We start from the raw sequence: 18,961 nt of genomic DNA, 5'->3' as shown, positions 1-18,961 counted from the left end.
TGGGTCCTGCAATATCTGGGATAGAATTTTAGATATTGTTTTACTGAGGTTGAGAAACAGAGGAAAGAAGGATGTGAACTTGTTAACTAAGGTGGTTTTGAATGGTTAAAAATACGTTTTTAAAAGTATTGCTTTAGCATTGTCTTCCAGAAGTGCTCATTTTCCCAGGCAATTTAGGTTAGAATCCGGGCAGTAGAAGCTTCCCTTCTTCTCTCTGCCCTCCCAGCCTCTGTCCGAGTTGAAAGACGGAAAAGCCCTGTTCTTCACAGCAGGCGCCGATATCCACAGGGCCGTTATAAGAATCCTCCTCCCTCCCTTCTCCTCTTACACAAGATAATCAAGTAAAGATAAAGAAAACGGACAGAAGGGAAGGAAAGTGTGCTGGACTCCAGATCTTTGATTCCTGGTAGTTATATTCAAATGGGGCACTTCTCTTTGAGAAGTGAAGGTGTTTCTCACGGCTACAGAATTTACAATCAGAACGGGAGCAGACTTAACCGATACGAGCAAACGTTTCCTTCCTTTTCTTCTCTGCTGCTTATTTTAGCCGCTTCTCCATCCCGCTGGGAATACCATCCAGATCTTAGTCCAGGTAGATCTGACGTCAAGAGATGGCTTTCGTAGATTTGACGTGTAAACACTGATTTCCATTCCGACTCGGAAGGGCTGGGGCTCCACTCTGCCGGGAGACCGGGAGACCGGGAGACCGGGAGACCGGGAGACCGAAGCGCTGCACTGAGCGCTCGCCGCCACCCAGCCTCTCCGGCGCGTCTCTCTGTCTTGTCGCAGAACAACCGGGAGCGAGAAGTGGTCCAGAGCCGGAGGGTGGAAGGGGCGATCCTTTCTGGCTTTTCTATCTTGCTTCTCATCCCCCCTCTCCTTCCCACTCGTGTGCGAGCGAGTGGGAGAGCCATGGAGCCAAGAGCCTGGACTCTGCAGTGTACTGCTTTCGCTCTCTTTTGCGCTTGGTGTGCATTGAATAATGTAAAAGCGAAGAGGCAGTTTGTGAATGAATGGGCGGCGGAGATCCCCGGGGGACCGGAGGCAGCCTCAGCGATAGCCGAGGAGCTGGGCTATGATCTTCTGGGTCAGGTAAGAGTTTGCACTTTCAGAAAACTTTCCGGGGCTCGAGGGGGCTGGCGGGACTGGAGCGTAATCTCCCGTGCGGGAGTCCCAGGCTGCACTCTCCTGAGCACAGTGGCGAAGAGCACGAGCTTCTCCAGCTCTCGGCCCCGGCGCGCTTGGAGAAGGCTTGCCTTATTTATTGTTTGGGCTGGGCGCAGCCAGGCAGAACCAAGCCGCTGCAGCTGGGTACAGCTTAGTCTTGTTGTTGTCCGCTCTGGAATTGAAATCCGTTCCCGCGCGGTATGGAAGAAAAATCCCTCCACGCTTGTTCACGGAACTTGAGATGCACGCAGGCTCTTACCAACCAGTGCCCAGAGGAGAGGCAGAGCGCTCTGTCCCCTGGGACTCAGCGGGTCTGCGTCAGGAGCTGGCTGTTTCATTCTTTTCAATATGGCAGCATCAGATCCAAGTCCTGATGCAAGGGGTCAAGCAGGCTTGGAGATGTTCGCCGGCAGCCTTCGAGGATACGCCCAGGGCATTGGGAGAGTGTCAGTGGCCGGGACTCGCGACCCAGGGGCTCGGGGGCTATGGAGTGGTAGATGAGGTGGGTGAAAGACATGGGACCAACTCTCCGGGCCTCTACCGGGAGCTCTGGATTCTCAATGGAAACTTGCAAAGTCCGAGCTTCACAACTTTGCTTGGTCAGTTCCCCTGAAGGGTCAAGCTGCCGAAGTGACTGGGGAAAGGATTTCTTTCTTTCTTGTTCCCCAGCCAAATGCGTATTAGCTTTCCAGGGGTTTCATCTTGTGAAAAAAACTGTTGCCCGTCCAAGCAAGGCCTTGGTTAATAGACAGCTGGGGGGTGGGGGGGGCGTTAAGGCATTATGTAGGGGGCTCCTTAGCTGTGCGCCGCAGAGGGTGTGAGTTCTAATCTGAGCTTTCCTTTCCCTTGGCTCAGAATCAAGCCCTCATTCCTTGCCTTGTAAGTTGCTGTGCATGGAAACGGGGGGGGGGGGGGGGGGAGGGGGGTGGGAGGAAAGAGTTGTAAAACATTTTGGCGCGTTTTTTCTAGAGGTGGTGGTAGAGATGCAGCTGAAGTCATGGATGAGTAATGGGGTGTGGGCGTTGGCAATTCCATAGATCCAGATGCACTGGGGGATGTGCCTTTCCTTGCCAGAGGCTTCACTCTCCAACTTCATGACCAAACTGTCTGGAATCCCCAGCAGGAAAGTCAATACACATATTGAATTCTCTTCTCCGTGTCCCAGTAGCAGGACCCATACTTTTGCTTTTACCCAGTCCTTGTTCTGTGCTAGGCTCCGTGTTAGGGGCTGAGGAATAATAGGAGGAAAATAAACTTTCAAGGAATCAAGAGTCTAGAGACTGGTTTAGAAACAAATGACTGCAATTGCAAGCAATTGGTATAGCAATAGAAGCTGTTCCTGGAGTCTCAATACTTGTTGACTGAAGGATTGAGGATGGAAGGGAATTGGGGAGGGGTGAAAGAAGACAGCCCAAGGAGGAAACACTTGCACAGGTTTAGGAAGAAGAATCAAAGGTTGCCCTGGAGAACATGATGACATTGGAGAAGGCACTCCAGGCATAGAAAACAGCTTGTGGGAAACCAGGGAGATAAAAAGAAAGTGACTTACTTATAAGTCTGGAAACTGCAAGGCATTGTTGGGATCTAAAAAGAGAGTGAGTAGTGGGTGGAACTGTACGGGTGGGTACTGTGGGCACCATGGAAATCTTGTGTGTCCTATGAGGAAAAAAAAAAACTGGGAACTTAATCTTTTGGGCAGCTAAATAGCATTGGTAATTGTGTGAAAGGAGATTGGAGGAGAGAGCAAAAAATAACTCTGTCTTGGGGCTTCCCTGGTGGCACAGTGGTTGAGAATCTGCCCGCCAATGCAGGGAACACGGGTTCGAGCCCTGGTCTGGGAAGATCCCACATGCCACGGAGCAACTAGGCCCGTGAGCCACAATTACTGAGCCTGCGCGTCTGGAGCCTGTGCTCCGCAACAAGAAAGGCCGCGATAGTGAGAGGCCCGCGCACCGCGATGAAGAGTGGCCCCCACTTGCCGCAACTAGAGAAAGCCCTCGCACAGAAACGAAGACCCAACACAGCCAAAAATAAATAAATCAAAAAAAAAAAAAAAAAAAAAACTCCCTCTTAATTTTCTCACCTTATTAGCCCCAGACATACATCCAAACCCGGACCGTTCATTATGCGGACTGTCTTTCAAAATCAAAAGTCTCAATTAATAAATAAATAACAATAAATCAGTACTCTTGGTAGGATCTTCGAGGAAGGGGTGGCATAGTCACAAGAGACTTTAGATAATAGTGGGAAAACCTATCTATACTTGCATGTGATTTGCATATGCATATTCCCAGTTAAATGGCATTACTAATAAATGTTTTTAAAATAATAATTCTTTGTAAAAGACTGATAGTGCTTTCCTGGCTCTGCTTATTTCTTCCTTTGTTTACACTTAACTTAGCGTCACTATCTTGAGCTCCTTAAGGCCTCAAAAGCTAGGATTGGGGGCAGGGGTGACAAGAAGCAAAACCAGTTGATAGCAGAAACAGAGCTAAGCACTGGTGATCTTTTCTTATGGCTAATATTCTCTCTCCCCAACTCCATGTAAAGCTTATAGCAGATTCACCCCCTGAGGTTCATGCTTGGAGCAGGGCCTAAGCATCTCTATTAAAAAATTCTCTAGGTGATAAGAAACACCAATTTAAAGAATGTAGTTCTTCTGAAATAACCCATTGTCAATTGTTTGGCTCAGTTTAAAAACATACAGGGCATCTAGAGAATTTGGTAGGTTCAAATTAAGTACGATTTTGAATAAAGGGAAACTAGCTTAAAAGAATAATGAACTTAGTTCTAAATGGACCAAATGTATTGATAGTCACCCAGAGAAGTTTACACCCTCTAAGGTGGAACACCTGTCCTAAATGTGGCATGCTGGCTTCTTCCTCAAAGCCTTGAACTATTGGAAAGTCAGATGGTCACTACTAGTAGTATAATAATTATCACTATGGATTCAATGGCTATATTTCATAATAACAACAAATTATTCTAGCTGAATGTGGCACTGCCTATATATCGTACCAAAGGGTTTGCCTGCCTTCTACAAATTATTGTTCTCTGACAGAATAAATCTGACAAAATGAATATTTTTTAAGAAATGTCTATCTACACAATAACATCACCTAGAAAAGCAAATGTAGTTCCTCTGAAATATGTGAAGCAGAAGCATCATCAGCTCCCAAGTGTGCTGTGAGCCCAAGTGACAATATCATGAAGCTCATCTCACTCAACACACTGAGAGGGAAGGCTTCTATCAGTGTCTTCCTCATGAAGAAAAAAGTGAACTTCAATACAAGAAATGGATTTAACAAAAGCTGCCTGTCTCCAAGTTAGCTGTGTTTCAACCTAACCTATAGATACTTATTTTGGAAAGAGGATTTTTATTTTAATTTTTTCTCTTATAGATTGGCTCACTTGAAAATCACTACTTATTCAAACACAAAAACCATCCTCGGAGGTCTCGAAGGAGTGCCCTTCGTATCACTAAGAGATTATCTGATGATGATCGTGTAAGTGTTGTGCATTTGTCTTCAAACCAGTAACCTGACTTATCTGCCTTCTTTGTGATTGCTAACAAGAGCAAAAGCAAATGTGATTTTTAAAATTGTGTTCACACAATCTGTAGTGTTTGTTATTATTTCCATAGAGTTATAATTGCACATAATAATAACTGGATCGGATTCAATTGGTTGACTAAATTTTATACGTATAAATATATATAAAGTATATATATATATAATATATATATATATATATATATATATATATACACACACTATATATATAAACACTAGCTCACAAATCCAGTCTAAGAGCGTGAAAATGAATATTGAGAATCAAGTGGCAGCACTGATGAACTGTTTGACAGTACAATCAATCAACAGACTTTTATTATATGCCTATTATGTACCAAGCACTTTGATATCTGATGTGATGATGCCAAAGAAATATAATACGTAAACCCTGTTCTTAATAACATTTCAGTGTAACTGAAAAAACATTCTGTCATTCTGTCTGGTTTGGTTATGTAGGGAACTAGTGCTTTTGAGGGAGTTTTAAATCCATGTCTTCATGAGGAAAATGTTTCTATAAGTATTGTATAGTCTGATCCAAAGCATTTGATCTCTTTTTATCCTGGTTTGTATACATATTCAATGATTAGGCAACAGCAGGAAATGTCTAGAATGAATATAGGTAAAGTGTGGAGCCAATTTCATGTACGTCTAATGTACCCTTTGATTCTGAAGTCTGTTTTCAAGGTCAGCAAACACACCAATAGAATGTTGATATGAAATAGAAATTAGAAGTATTGGAATCTGCATACACAATGTTGCCTTTTCTCAAGAATGTGCCATACTGGTGAAAACTTATCCTGGCTGGCCTGATATCTGTGTACATGATTTCTGTTGTCTAGGACATTCTAAAGAATTCTGGAAGCTTTGTGAGAGATAAAACACATGCTTTCAACTTCCCATAAAGAAAAGTATAAGTGACAGAAAGGTGCTAGAACTGTTGAAAGTACAGGAATTCGTGAACCCTGTAAAATAATTTGCTATTTTATTTCTTATGCAACTGATAAAATTTAAAAAAGAAGAAGAAGAAAAGGAAGACAAATTATGAGAGTAGGAAATGACTGGGCCTGGGTTACCAGTGTTCAAACATGAAAGAAGCAACCAAACCGAGACCAAGAATGCTGTATCAGGACCACAGACAGCAACACCACAGCTCACAAACAACCATTGCTGGCTTTTACCCAAGTTAATGGCTAGAAGTGAGAGACCTAATCAGAGGCCCTGAACATTACTTTAAACGTTTCTTGTCCAGTGAAATCTTCTCTTTTCTGTCCCAAGGCAGGTGGCTAATTGTATGTGGGCTTTGAAAGTGGGGCAACTTCTAGCACTCTGGCTAGGCTTAGTCCTTGGGCAAAACAAGAGAGAGATTTCCTTGTCTGCCTAAATGCATGCCTGACATTAATGCACAAGAAAGTCAAACTGACCTTCCTTCTCATCTTAATAGGAGGAAATTGGATAGAGTGGAGCAGACCTGTTACTATTACTCAAGTATCTCACTAAAATGAACAGATGGCCCAGTTCTATTCTTTAGATGTTTCCTTAATAATTGATTTGCGGGAGAAATCTCAGAGCATAATGAAGAAGAGCTAAGAATTTACTCTCCAGCATAACTTCATAAAAAAGGAGTCTATATAATCCTATGAAAAGTTATCCCCAGAATAACTTTAGTTCAGGAAAAACCCTAGAACACACTGAAGCTCTCAGTAGGAGGTTAGACTAGATGATTTTTAATTCCCTTTTCAAATCAAAAGGATTATTTACAATTAAGTACATGATACTTACTATATACATAATAGAAGGACACCATTAATTTGCTCTGTTCCACTTGGTCTCCTCTTACAGAGATTAATATGGCATTTGGAGTTAATGACATTAATCATAACACTGTTTCCAACAATTGGATGTTTATCTGATCAGATGACAGAGTGCCTCCTCTTATATTCCATTTTTTAAAAATTGCTTTTGATTTTCATTTTATTGCTCCTTTTTTTGGATAGGGATGATATCCTTGCAAATTAGCACTCTGAAATGCAGCAATAAGCTATCTTTATAAGTCTGTTAATGAAATCTCCAACTGTAAGTGACTCTCTCCCTCAAAGATTAGTACTTGTTCCCTAGCAGCCAATTCCCAAAGACCAACTCAGAAGACAGGCAGTATATTCCAAGCATTGAGGTATTTTAAGCCAAAACACTTAAGCTTGAAAATACAGGCACTTTAAAAATAAATTATAGTGACTGATTTCCAACTCTCAAGTCCCTCCCAATGTTTATAATAGGTTTGCAGTATATTTTCCAATTGGAAATTCAGGACAGTCTTAGTGGACGGTTTTATCTTTAGTTGCAAATTATTTTTCAGTTTTTATTTTTGGATCTGACTCATTAGTATTCTCACATTAACAATATCCTATCACACCACGGACTATCACCATGTGTACAGAAGAGAGGATATGTTTTGGGTAGGAAAGAGTCATGTTGCTCAGCAAAATTAGAGCATGGTATTATCTCATAATGAATATAACCACAAGGCAGCCCCTCACCCTGTCAGGGCCTCAAGTATAATAGGATTATGCTATAAATGTGGGGAAGGTAATTTTTGTACTGTCAGGTGTCTTTGCATAATACATGAAACTAAATCAATGGTAAGTGTGCATGTCCAGTAGTGCTCATTCATCACCCTGGATCTGTTTCTCATATTAAATACGCTTAAGCAGAAGGTTGAAGAATAGAGGGGGCAGAATTTCAAATCTGCAAAGACGTAGCGCCTTTCTTGTCTTTTGTCACATTTGCAATTTCTATTTTTGTATATAAAGAAAGAGAAATTAAGCTGTAAGAGCAACATAACAGCAGTCTCTGGGATCTCTTAGCTTGTTGACTCATTCCATGAAAATGGACAAATTTTCTGCCACAGAACCCTGGAACCTCAATATAAAAGTGAGTAATATGGTCCATTTGCTGATGAAAGCAGGCTGAACTTTTACTTCCACTGTAATCACAGTGTAAATAATTTGAGGGAATCATCACTTCACTGACTGCTTCTCCTCCCCCTAAAGGTACATTTTACTGTAATAGAGGAAATGTTCATCTCCGCAGTGGGCAATCCCTTCTTCTCACTGAGCTGCCAGTTTGATCTATAGTCAAACAAAAACACTGTGGAGCTGCCTGAACTCTGATGGAGAGAGTACTAGAGCTAGTTAGAGGGAAGATGATTACACCAGAGGTGGCTATTTGTTGATTTTTTTGCTCTAAAACTCCTTGTAGGTGCTATGGGCTGAACAACAGTATGAAAAAGAGAGAAGTAAACGTTCAGTTCTAAGAGACTCAGCACTAGATCTCTTCAATGATCCGATGTGGAATCAGCAGTGGTACTTGGTAAGTACCTACAGGAGGACTGTGTAGGACCTGGGTTATTTGTTATATCTGCACAATAGATTTTTTTAATGATAGATAATTCAGCAGAGGGCTGTGTTACCTAGAGATTAGGGTTGATGGGACCTTCCATGATCTGGATCTTCTGTTTTACTATGTGAGGATGTCTGAAACACAGATCTTTATCTACTATGAGAGGAAGGGTTTTTGCCTTTTGTCTTCTTAAGTTTATCTGGAATAAGTACAGAAGAATCATGTCTTGCAAGTTAGGGGTTCCAAAACAGTACTCATGGCAAAGAACATATTTGATCAAAGTTACTCTTGAGAACACTTTAAATCACCCAAAGAGTACAATGAACACGATTCAGTATATACAGCCCTGAGAGGCAATTCTTACATGCTTACAGGTGAGAATTTCTGAACTAGGCTAAAGGAAGGAACACAAGGAAAGACAAAAGGCATCTATTTGCAGATGTCTAGACTTGAGAACCAGTTCTACCCTTAAGATAGTTATCAAATCCTTGTTGGAATGTAGCCACTGAGTGGAGAAACTGTAAGTGTTCCTGCTTGCCTGCAGAGTGCTCTCCTCTGTTTTAATGTTAAGCCTCTATCGTAGTAATACATGTTAATAGAAGTGTTTATTGTTGAGAATATTATAAAAGAATATTTTAAAAAAATAAAAATATTTTATTTATTATAAAAGATGAATTTTCATGACAACCATAAGCTAAGGCTTAGACATCCTTGTTGCATAATGGATGGGAAAGGAGATCAATTCCTCTTGAAACTCTCTTAACCTAGGCAATACCTCCTCATTGCAGCAGAAGAGACTCATTAGCTAACACTGGTGCATTTGCTATGTGTCAAATACTATTCTAAATGTTTGACATGAGTTAACTCATCTAGTTCTCACACAACATTTTGTTGTAGGTATAGTAAGTACACCCATTTAACAGATGAAGAGACAGAGACATTGGCAAGTTGAATAACTTGCCCAAATCACGTAATTATACTGGAGGGGCCATAATTCATGGCTCCAGAGGCCATACTCTTAACAACCACACTCTATGATTGTTCTTCTGACTGACAGAGAGTCCTTCTTCTCTGGCCTTGGCCAGCAATCTGTGTGTAGTTCCAGCCGCCTATGATTCAGCTTCATGGTGGCCTAGTAAATTCTTGTTTTGCCCCACCTCTTTCTGGGGAGCATCAGCCAGGGGCCAGTGCATTCACTGACACTTTTGATTGTTGTTATTTATACATTTCTTGTTGACCTCTTCACTAAAAAGCTGGCATTCTTCTAGTGCATCTCTCTTGAATGCTTGGGGATGTGCTCATATCCGTGTTCCCTTGCTGTCCAGCTCTTCTTCCTTACAGTCCCACATCCAGTAACTAACAGAAAAATTATCTGAAAAAAAATCCCAAATCTTCTCTCACAGATACTTACTCCCTAAATCACTCATACTTGGAAATAGGCAGTTAGATTGCAAGTCTTGGTAAGACCACAGCCTCCTGGGCATTCCAGGTTCTGCTTTTTCTTTTAGAAAATTTATAAAAACATCCATGAATAGCTGTGAACCAGACAATATAAAGTACATTCAGTGTGGCAGTGGAGGCTCAGGATTCGGGGGGAGATGGAAACATGGGACATCAAATAAAGCTTTGGTAGATGAAAAGCTTGAGCATGCAATTATAAATGAAAGCCACTTAGGGATGAACTTCTTCAAAGCCATGCAGCTCAAAGACAAGGGGCACAGGGTGAGTCATCCTTTTGAGTGACTTTCCATTGGAACAGCTGGAAAAAGAGCAGCACTCTGACGATTCACTTGGTCCTACCCTTAACTTTGTTTTTTTTATTTCACCTAATTGCCCGCTTCTAAAGAATAGAGTGACCCCAGGAAGAAGAAAGATGGGTCTCCAGACTGGAGCTTCAGTTCTTATTTTGCAGCAAACAAATCATGGTTTTACCAATGCTTCTTTGTTTTTCTTTATCAGCAAGATACTAGGATGACTGCAGCCCTGCCCAAGCTGGACCTCCATGTGATACCTGTTTGGCAAAAAGGCATCACAGGCAAAGGAGTTGTTATCACTGTACTGGATGATGGCTTGGAGTGGAATCACACAGACATCTATGCCAACTATGTGAGTCTAAGCCCTCCTATTGCTGCAACTTAGGGAGTTGTCTACACTGACACACAGTTAGGGCTTTGCTTCCCTCAAGCAGGAGGCTACTCTGATGTCAGCCCTGGTAATGACGGGCCACGGTTTTGCCACTTCCCTCACCCTTCTACCAGTGCACATAAACTTTTTTTTTTTTTTTGTATCACTGGGCATTGAAAGAATTCGCTGGAGCCAAGGATTGTACAAAAGCATGTGTGTTGGGGTAGGGGGAGGCACTTAACATCAGCTAAATTATTAAAAGCCATTCAAACTCTATGCCACACAGTATTTGGGGACATGAAAGCAATCAAATCAAGCCTGACGTCTGAGACCATTTTCACAGTCTTCCTGCTCACATCCCTTATGGGTCAATATCTCTCACATTGTGAAGTTATGTGAATGTGATTCCTTCCATGCAAATCAAAGCATGCACTACACAATACAAAAATGACAAGCTGAGAAAAGTTTACTAAAAATGGGAAATAAGTAAATGAAAGTTATTTACTTAATTGGTTATGAAGTTCTCCATAATATTTTAGGTCTTTAAATCAGTGTTTCATCTTGAATATTACCCCTTGTCTTCCTCTCATCCTTTCTACTCAACCAACATTCCCCAGCTAAAGAGCAAAGGAAACAGGAAGGAAAAGAAGAGATGAAAAAGATTAGGAATTATTAAAAGATATGGAAAATATAGAGAAGTAGCAGTAGTAGTGATACAATTCCTACGTGGAAGATGTTTAAGTGTAGCAATCTGATTGCAAAAGGGGGTGGGACCTGGAAGCTTGTCTTGAATTTCAAGCACAGCCTCTTTAATTAAATTACATGTTTATTTTAACTGAGGAGGCTGAAGGAGATCACTGTAGACCTGAGCCCCAGCCCACAGCCAGCTCTTTGCACCTGTATTCTTAAGAAAGATGAGCGTCAAAGTGTCACTAACTAGTGCTCTAACTTAATTAAGCCATTCAAATTCTCTGGGCCTCAATTTTCTCATTTGGAAAATGAGGTGGTTGAACTAAGTAAATGTTGACTCCTTCTGTTCTAATATCCTATGAGAGTCTATGAGCTATAGCTTTGGAAACATTCACTGAGAATTGGATGATGGCTCACTTTTCTGTGTACGTCACCTCTGCCTGGTTTATGGGTATGATAAATGATCAGCAACTGGGCCAGAAACTCTAAAATGCAGACTTTCGAGCTATCAGCCAGGATGAGAAAAGAATAGGGATAGAAGACTCGGAAAGTACTGCTTTTTTTATGATGCTACAGTGTTATTTTTGTTTTCTCTTTAGGATCCAGAGGCTAGCTATGATTTTAACGATAATGACCACGATCCATTTCCCCGATATGATCCCACAAATGAGAACAAGTGAGTAAATGTGGGTTTGGGGGTGGGGGTAAGTGCTTTAAAATGCTTTTATCTTATTTGAGAAAATTACACTATAAATATGATCCACATTTTAGCTCTCAGAAAATGTTCATGTACACCATCCATACCACAATATTTTGTTGCTTTTAAAACAGAAACAAAAGGTTCTATGTATATATATTCCTTTGGGCTTATAGAACCATATTTCATTTAAACTTTCTTCTTACATTATGAAGTGTTCCCCTCAAATGTTACTGAATAGTTATGGCTTTAGAAAAAACTGTTTGAGACATAAAGAATAAAAATCTGAGTCCATCCCCCTGCCCCCAATTCCTCTATGAATCGTTTATTGCTAGCAACATGCTTGGTGTTAGTCATGAAGAGAAATATAGATGACCAAGGTAACAAATCCCCACGACTTCCTACGTTGGCCACAACCATGCTCACTAGTTCCCTCAGAAGAATATGGCAAGACACCAGACGAGAAATATACCATGGGCTTGGCCCTCAAATCCAACACAGTCTCCAGGGCATTGGGCTAATTAGTAGCCTGTTCCAGAGTTTCTGCTGGGTATTCTAAAGCTAAGGGGAAGAGAAAAAGGACATCTTCTGATTCCTAAATTAACTCTCCATAGCAGCCACAAGGTGATAAGTGAGACCAAGAGCCAGACCCACCAAAGCAAGAGGCCAAATAAAGACCCAAAGGCAAGAGACATTTTAACCTTTTTTTTCTTAGCTCCAAAGGAACGTCACCCTCTAGGCACACAGCCTCAAGTGTCCATGCCCATATGAAAACTCATCTTTGTGCATAATGATGTCTCTCACAGACTTCAAGGAGACAGTCACACTTTCCTCTTCATTTGCTCCACCCAAAAGAAACTTGCACCAAAGCAGATGAAAGCCAAGGCAAAATGAGTGCTGCTACAAATGGGGATGGAAAGAGCAAGTGGTGAAAAGCTCTTTGTGGATGCCACGTAAAGTGCTTCCCTTTTCTTTCTTCCTCTCTCAGATTATTAACCAATTAGGGTCAATAGAGTTCTCTCTCTCTCTCGCTCTCAGTTTCCCTCTCCCCTTCTCCCTTATTTTCTCAGAATTCCCATGTGGCTGGTGCAGTAATGTTGACCTAAAGTTGTTACTTTGGATTGTCCTCCAGAAGGCCAACAAACCCCAGGAAGGGAGGCTGGGGCTCAAGGATTTGGCCTCAACTTCCAAGTGTATATTTCTTCCTTGAGGGGAAGGGGAGGCTTGAGGAGGGTTCTTTCAGTACCATTTACTTCTTTTAGGGTTTATCTCTTAAAGGGGTTAACAGCAAACAGCCCTTGAGGTTAGAACATTCCAGTAACAATACAAAAGGAACCATGAGAGGGCACCCTTGGAGGAAAGTGGGATGTCTCAGGAACTTAGAGCAGGACACCCCAGACAAATGTTCAGCCGTATTTCTGAGTGAGGGCAGTGCAGGACCAGGAGGAACACCTGTTCTTTTAGAGCATGACCTTGTAATGTTAGCCTGCCTGGTAGTGATGGCTTTGCCAATTACCAGGAGGGAGGATGACCTTGAGGAAATCACTCATCTCACTCTGCCTCTATTTTTTATTTCATCTCCTAAAATGGTGACAAGGTATCTGTTCCCTACCCTCCTAAAAGAAGCTTCCTAAGGAAATGGGCAATAAGTGCTCGGAAGAAAAGGACACTCTTCCTAGAATGAAGTAAAAATGACAACTCTCATTCCATCCCCTTGATCAAGACTAAGAGGGAAATCTGCTCCCGACCACACGGGCACAGCTGAGGAGACTGCTAGCTGAAGATGTCAGCCTCCTTCTTAGGCAGTGTCCGGCCCAGGATCCAAAGAGAGTGATAACTTGTGTGGTAGATGCATGATAGGTGAATACCTGGTGAAATGACATTCTCTAGAGTTTTGTACTCATGAGAAGGGGAATTCAGATGTCCCTCTTCCCTCCCCCCAAAAAAAGGGACTCTCAACTTATGGTACTGATAATAGCCACATTTCCCCCAATTCACAGAGTTCCAAAGGCCCCAAGGAAGCAACACATATAATTGTATGTATTTTGTGTCTGAAAACTCTGAGCTTCCAGAGCATAGCAGACCGTGGACCTTGCACATAGCAGAGTTAGTGTAGCATGGCCAAACAAGAGAGCACAGACTTTGCAGCTAGATTTAGGTCAAATCTTAGATCTTCCACTTAATATTTGAGTGATCTTGAGCAAATTATTTAACTTCTTTGTGACTAGTTTTATCATCTACTAAAGAGGTAATAATAGTACGTACTTCACTGGGTTCTTAGGGGGATTAAATAAGTTTATATATGTAATTGGCTTGGATAGTGCCCTGTATACAGAAAAAGTTAAATGTGTGCTATGATGATGATAATGATCAAGGCTTTTCATTTAGCAACTAAGGTAGACCTCCTTTCACTGAGAAAAAAAGCATGACAAGAATAGAATCATCTGATAAGAGCAGAAGCAGAGACAATTTTCTAAGCCAATTCAGAATCTGCTATTTGAAAATTACACAATAAGCAGCTATGTCTCAGGGTACTCTTGACTATCAACCAAAAAGCTAGCATCCCCATCATTTATCAAAAGGGATAATAAAAAGTAGAGTTACCCTTCTAGCATATTGTCAGAAATAAATCCCTTAGGTTTACAAAATGAATGGCCCCATTTTGTCTTGGCCTTTATAGCAGTTAGAGACCTATTATCTCCCAATTCCAAGGGCATTATCTCTCCAAACTATCTGTGTTGCTGCTGTTCTTTATTACTATGTAAATGAGGTTAATAAAAGCTGCATTTGAATTCTCCTCTGCAAATCAAATGAGGAATCACTAAATAACAAAATCTTAAAAGTGCAGGTAACTCTTACTACTAATCTGGCATGAATTTGTGGTCAGTATTTCAACACCAATTACAGATTATTCTTCTGTTTTATAACATGTGTGGCAAGGATATTTTAACTAGTACAATAGTAGTCTTTAAATTATCTTCTGGAATAATTTTTTAAAAATCAATTTGTTTAAATGCCAGTTATAACCATTGTTCTAAGATAATAGAGTGTTCTTTTATCTCAGAGCCTGATTTAAGGAAAGAAAACTGCAGGTCTAGGAAGAATGATATAGAACCACTTTGATAAAGTCTTTTTTTCTCAAGGTGTGGAGGTGAGAAGTGAGGATAAGAGGAGGCAAAGATATCAACCCCTATTTGTACCATGATCCTGCACCTTTTAAGAAAATAGTACTATGTAAAGAGAGATAAACACTATATAAAGAGAGATAAATAATAGGTAGTGTCATATTGCATCATTTTTAGGACAGAGGTACAATGCTGGAGATGTTTGCCAACAGGTTGATTCTGTAGGCCCTACCTGGAGACTTTGCTATCTTGGACGCTGTCTTCCATCTTGTGTAAATGGAAATACAGGTGGTGGTGACTTCTGGTAGCATATTTCCCCGATGATGGCAAATGAATTTTCCCTTCCACAAAAGGAAAGAAGGCTAATCCACAGGCATAAGGTGCCTTCTATGTGTTCAACATGCATGCATTTCTCAGAGAATGGGTGTGTTGGTTAGGAGAGCTTCAGTTGCAAGTGAGAGAATCCTAACACAAAGATTAAGTAAAATGGAGATATTAAAATATTTTTACCCAAGAGATGTTCAGCTTCAGGCATTGCAAGATCCAGAAACTCAAATAGTATGCCATCAGGACACCAATTACTCTGTATCCATCTCCTAGTGCTGCTCACCTCTACTTAGCTTCATTCTCAATAGAACACTGCCTGGTAGCAAGATCCACATGGCTCACGTGGAACTTAAAGAAAGAATATAATTCTTTCCCCCAGAATCTGCATCAATTCTTGAAATGCTCTCTGGGAGGACAAGTCTCATGATAGGGAATCACAAGAAGTGAGTGAGGGCCACTTTCCAAAAGGGGGAAATGCTAGAAGACCAAAAAGAAGTGGGTGTCTGCTACATTAGGGAAGACCGTGAATTAAAGATAATTACATTGTTCTGACTTAGGACTCCTATCCAGTATTAACATAAAGGAGGAACATCATTTAGTGGAAGGAGAACAGGAAATCATCTTTGGTATTTTAGGAAAAAAAGATAAGAGAAACAGGCTTATTTTATTTTATTTTTTTTCTTAGGAATTATTTTTTCTTTAATTCATAATACAAGTATTAAATAAATCAAGTATCAATATTTAGATTTTTTAAACTTTTTTTAGTGGTTTGAGAGATGGCAATTTTTAAAAATTAATTAATTAATGTATTTATTTTTGGCTGCATTGGATCTTTGTTGCTGCGCGGGGGCTTTCTCAAGTTGCAGCGAGCAGGGGCTACTCTTCATTGCAGGGTGCAGGCTCCTCATTGCGGTGGTTTCTCTTGTTGCAGAGCACAGGCTCTAGGCATGTGGACTCAGTAGTTGCGGCGGCTCACGGGCTCTAGAGTGCAGGCTCAGTAGTCATGGTGCACGGGCTTAGTTGCTCTGTGGCATGTGGGATCTTCCCAGACCAGGGATTGAAACAGGCTTATTTTAAATGACCCAGTCAATTTAGGATTTTTATATTTCATGCTGGGCTAAATTAATTGATGTCTAGTACAGTAGTGTTCAAAGGGAGCTGGCTGACAGAGTTGCTCAGAGCTAACCCTTCCTCTTTTTCCCTCTATGTCAGCATCTCTGGTCAGTGGCTCCTCCAAAGCACCAATAGCCTTCATGCTGCTCCCAGGAGCTTCCACAATGGAATAAAGTCATGAAGTAAACAAATTCACATTAAAGTTTCTCTCAACTTATTGACCCTCCTGAGGTCAGGGAAGTGATGGGAAAAGACAATCACTATCCCCAGAATTTCAGAACTGATACTTTAATGGTGGACTTTGGTCTGTTTTAGAGATGGATTTTTTTTTTTTTTTTTTTTGCCCAAACACTCTGAAATCATAAATTACCCTCATTGTCCCTAGTTGCAAAACTAGTCTTGTTCAGGTTTCTGGTCCCAGTCAGAGTTGCAGGAGCACCCTGGTTTTCCAAATAGCCTGTAGCATCTTGTTAAAATTTCAAAATCCTCTTGGTTCCAGGAAACCTTCAGATGTTTTAGTCTGGTATATGGTTAGAGGAGGAGAGGAGGGCTTGAGAGGGGGCTCTGTTTTACATTCCTACTAGGACTTGTACAGGTTAAACTAATCCAAGGAAGTCACTAGTGAGGGGAAGTGAGGAGTCACTTTAACACCAAAATTCTGCTGCAGAAACCATTTCTTTGAGATGGTATCGATAGCTAACACTTCCTGGGTTCTTACTATATACCAGCCACTTTTCTAAGTGTTCTGCATACAATATTTCATGGGATGCCACAATTCTTTGAGGACCAGTAACTTACCCAAGGTCACATCACTAGTTTGTGGCAGAAGCTAGAACTTGAACTCATATACTTGGGCTCCAGTACATGTTCCCTTCATCTGATACCTACACTTCATCTAATACTGATGGGAAGAAAACCAGCAACAAGCCTGACAAAAAGTTAACATATCCATGTACCATGGATTCATATGCAACACCAATGATTGTCCTCATTTACATTTTATAAATCCTATTTTCTAATCCTCAGACATGGGACCAGATGTGCAGGAGAAATTGCCATGCAAGCAAATAATCACAAGTGTGGGGTCGGAGTTGCATACAATTCCAAAGTTGGAGGTAAAGCAAAGGGTTGTTCCTGTAGTTTTGCAATTTAATTTGAGTCTTGCATTACCTGGTGTAAATGGGGTGGTGCGGGGGGGACTTTTCAACAACCAGAGGAAGAAATGAACTCCATTTCATGTAGCAAAATTTGCTACATGACTTGAATGTGATTTGTAAGCAAATCAATGGATCTGGATTCTTAGAAAATGATAGCTGAATATAGCCCATACATCTTTGTTGGGGGGAAAAGGAAATGTTGAATAGCTTTTGAAGCAAATCTAATTTTCTCTGTGTTCTGATTTAGAAGAGTTTGTTATTGAGTGCTTGCTAAGAGAACAGAAGGAGGAGGTAAATTTAGGCAAAGATTTTCCCTGCCTCTCAATTCTGTAGTCCTTTAGTTCATAACAAAGAACAGTTAAAAACAATAAAAAGAATACATACTTCTTATAGTAAGAAGCCAAAGGTTATCTGTGGTAGCAAAAATTTAGAATCTCTGGTTGTTTCAGTCAGTGTCTTTATAGGTAAGCATATGGTAAGTTCCATCAGGGCAACTTAATAAAGGAACTATTTACAAGAGTTAAAAGAAACCAACAAGGGACTAACTGATGTAAGCAGATGTTACCACCTTTAGACTTAATGAAGCAAGGGGAGGGAGTAGTCATGGAAACTGGAGAGAGAAAGCTGTGACCACATGAGACAGCCACTGTGGCCATGAGTACAACAATGGAGCTGCTTCTAAGCAGGGGGGATCCAGGAATGAGTACCTCACTCTCCCCTCACCCCCAAACCTCCTGCTGCTGTTTCAGTTGGCTGAAACCAATGGGAAGACTAAAGAACCCACTGCTGTCATCCACGTTCCCGTGAAGAAGGGTGCAGAGTGGATCTGCAGGGGCTCACAGAGAATAAAACACTTGTCTCTCCTCTTCACACTAGCCCTGCCTCAGGCTCTCATGGTTATACTATGAACTTTGCATTTAGTTTGTTTTCTAAAACCACAACAAAAAAGATTCATTGTAGAACATGGCAATGACAGTAAAACTCCTTTAAGCTCTACCTGAGTATACCTTGAATTTGGCTTTGTATTCCTTTTCAGAAATCAAATAAATATACATCCTAGCATATAGAATGCATCTCTCACTATTACAGCACACTCCTAGATTTTAAGGATCATTCTCGATTCCTTTATACCAGCGTCGTCAAAATGCCATGTTAATTTAAAGAAAATGGAGGCAGGAGCACAAATTACATAATCACCTAGAAAAAGAATGCACTTTTTAAGTAATGATGAACTAAGTAGCTATAGTCTGTGAGAGAATCATCTCATCCCTTCATTTTATAGAGGAGGAATCAGGAGCAAGATTCTCAAGGAAACCAAAACACACCTACTGTATGTCCATCATTTACCTTCCAAGACATTATCCACATCCTGGAAGTTAACAGGATGGATTTGAGTGTCAGATTTCTGGGATTCAAGTCCCAGCTTCCCAGCTGCAAGTTGTGTGGCCTTGGGCAAGTCCCTGTCCCTCTCTGGCCTCAGTCTCTCTCCCTGTAAAATGGGGAGAATTACAGCACCCACCTCAAATGGTTGTCATAAGGATAAATGAGTTCATATGTTTAAGGCCTGTACAATGGTAGCTGCATATAGTATAT

The 18,961-nt window shown here is 41.0% G+C and overlaps 1 protein-coding gene across 1 annotated transcript in view; it reads left to right on the top strand.

Moving 5' to 3' along the window:
* The first annotated feature begins 270 nt into the window (after nt 1-270).
* PCSK1 (proprotein convertase subtilisin/kexin type 1) overlaps nt 271-18,961 on the top strand; it is a 42,989-nt gene continuing 24,298 nt past the window's right edge. Inside the window, exons 1-6 of the mRNA XM_082376634.1 lie at nt 271-1,092; nt 4,569-4,673; nt 7,995-8,105; nt 10,095-10,241; nt 11,549-11,625; nt 17,238-17,326. Of these exons, the coding sequence (XP_082232760.1) occupies nt 913-1,092; nt 4,569-4,673; nt 7,995-8,105; nt 10,095-10,241; nt 11,549-11,625; nt 17,238-17,326 (709 nt within the window). The 5' untranslated portion in view covers nt 271-912. The remainder of the gene's footprint in view (nt 1,093-4,568; nt 4,674-7,994; nt 8,106-10,094; nt 10,242-11,548; nt 11,626-17,237; nt 17,327-18,961) is intronic.

The sequence above is a fragment of the Balaenoptera borealis genome, assembly GCF_965194805.1.
Source record: "Balaenoptera borealis genome assembly, chromosome: 2".
NCBI classification, from domain to species: Eukaryota; Metazoa; Chordata; class Mammalia; order Artiodactyla; family Balaenopteridae; genus Balaenoptera; species Balaenoptera borealis.
Note: the sequence above shows the minus strand (reverse complement) of the source record. Positions and strands in the feature narration are given on the sequence as shown.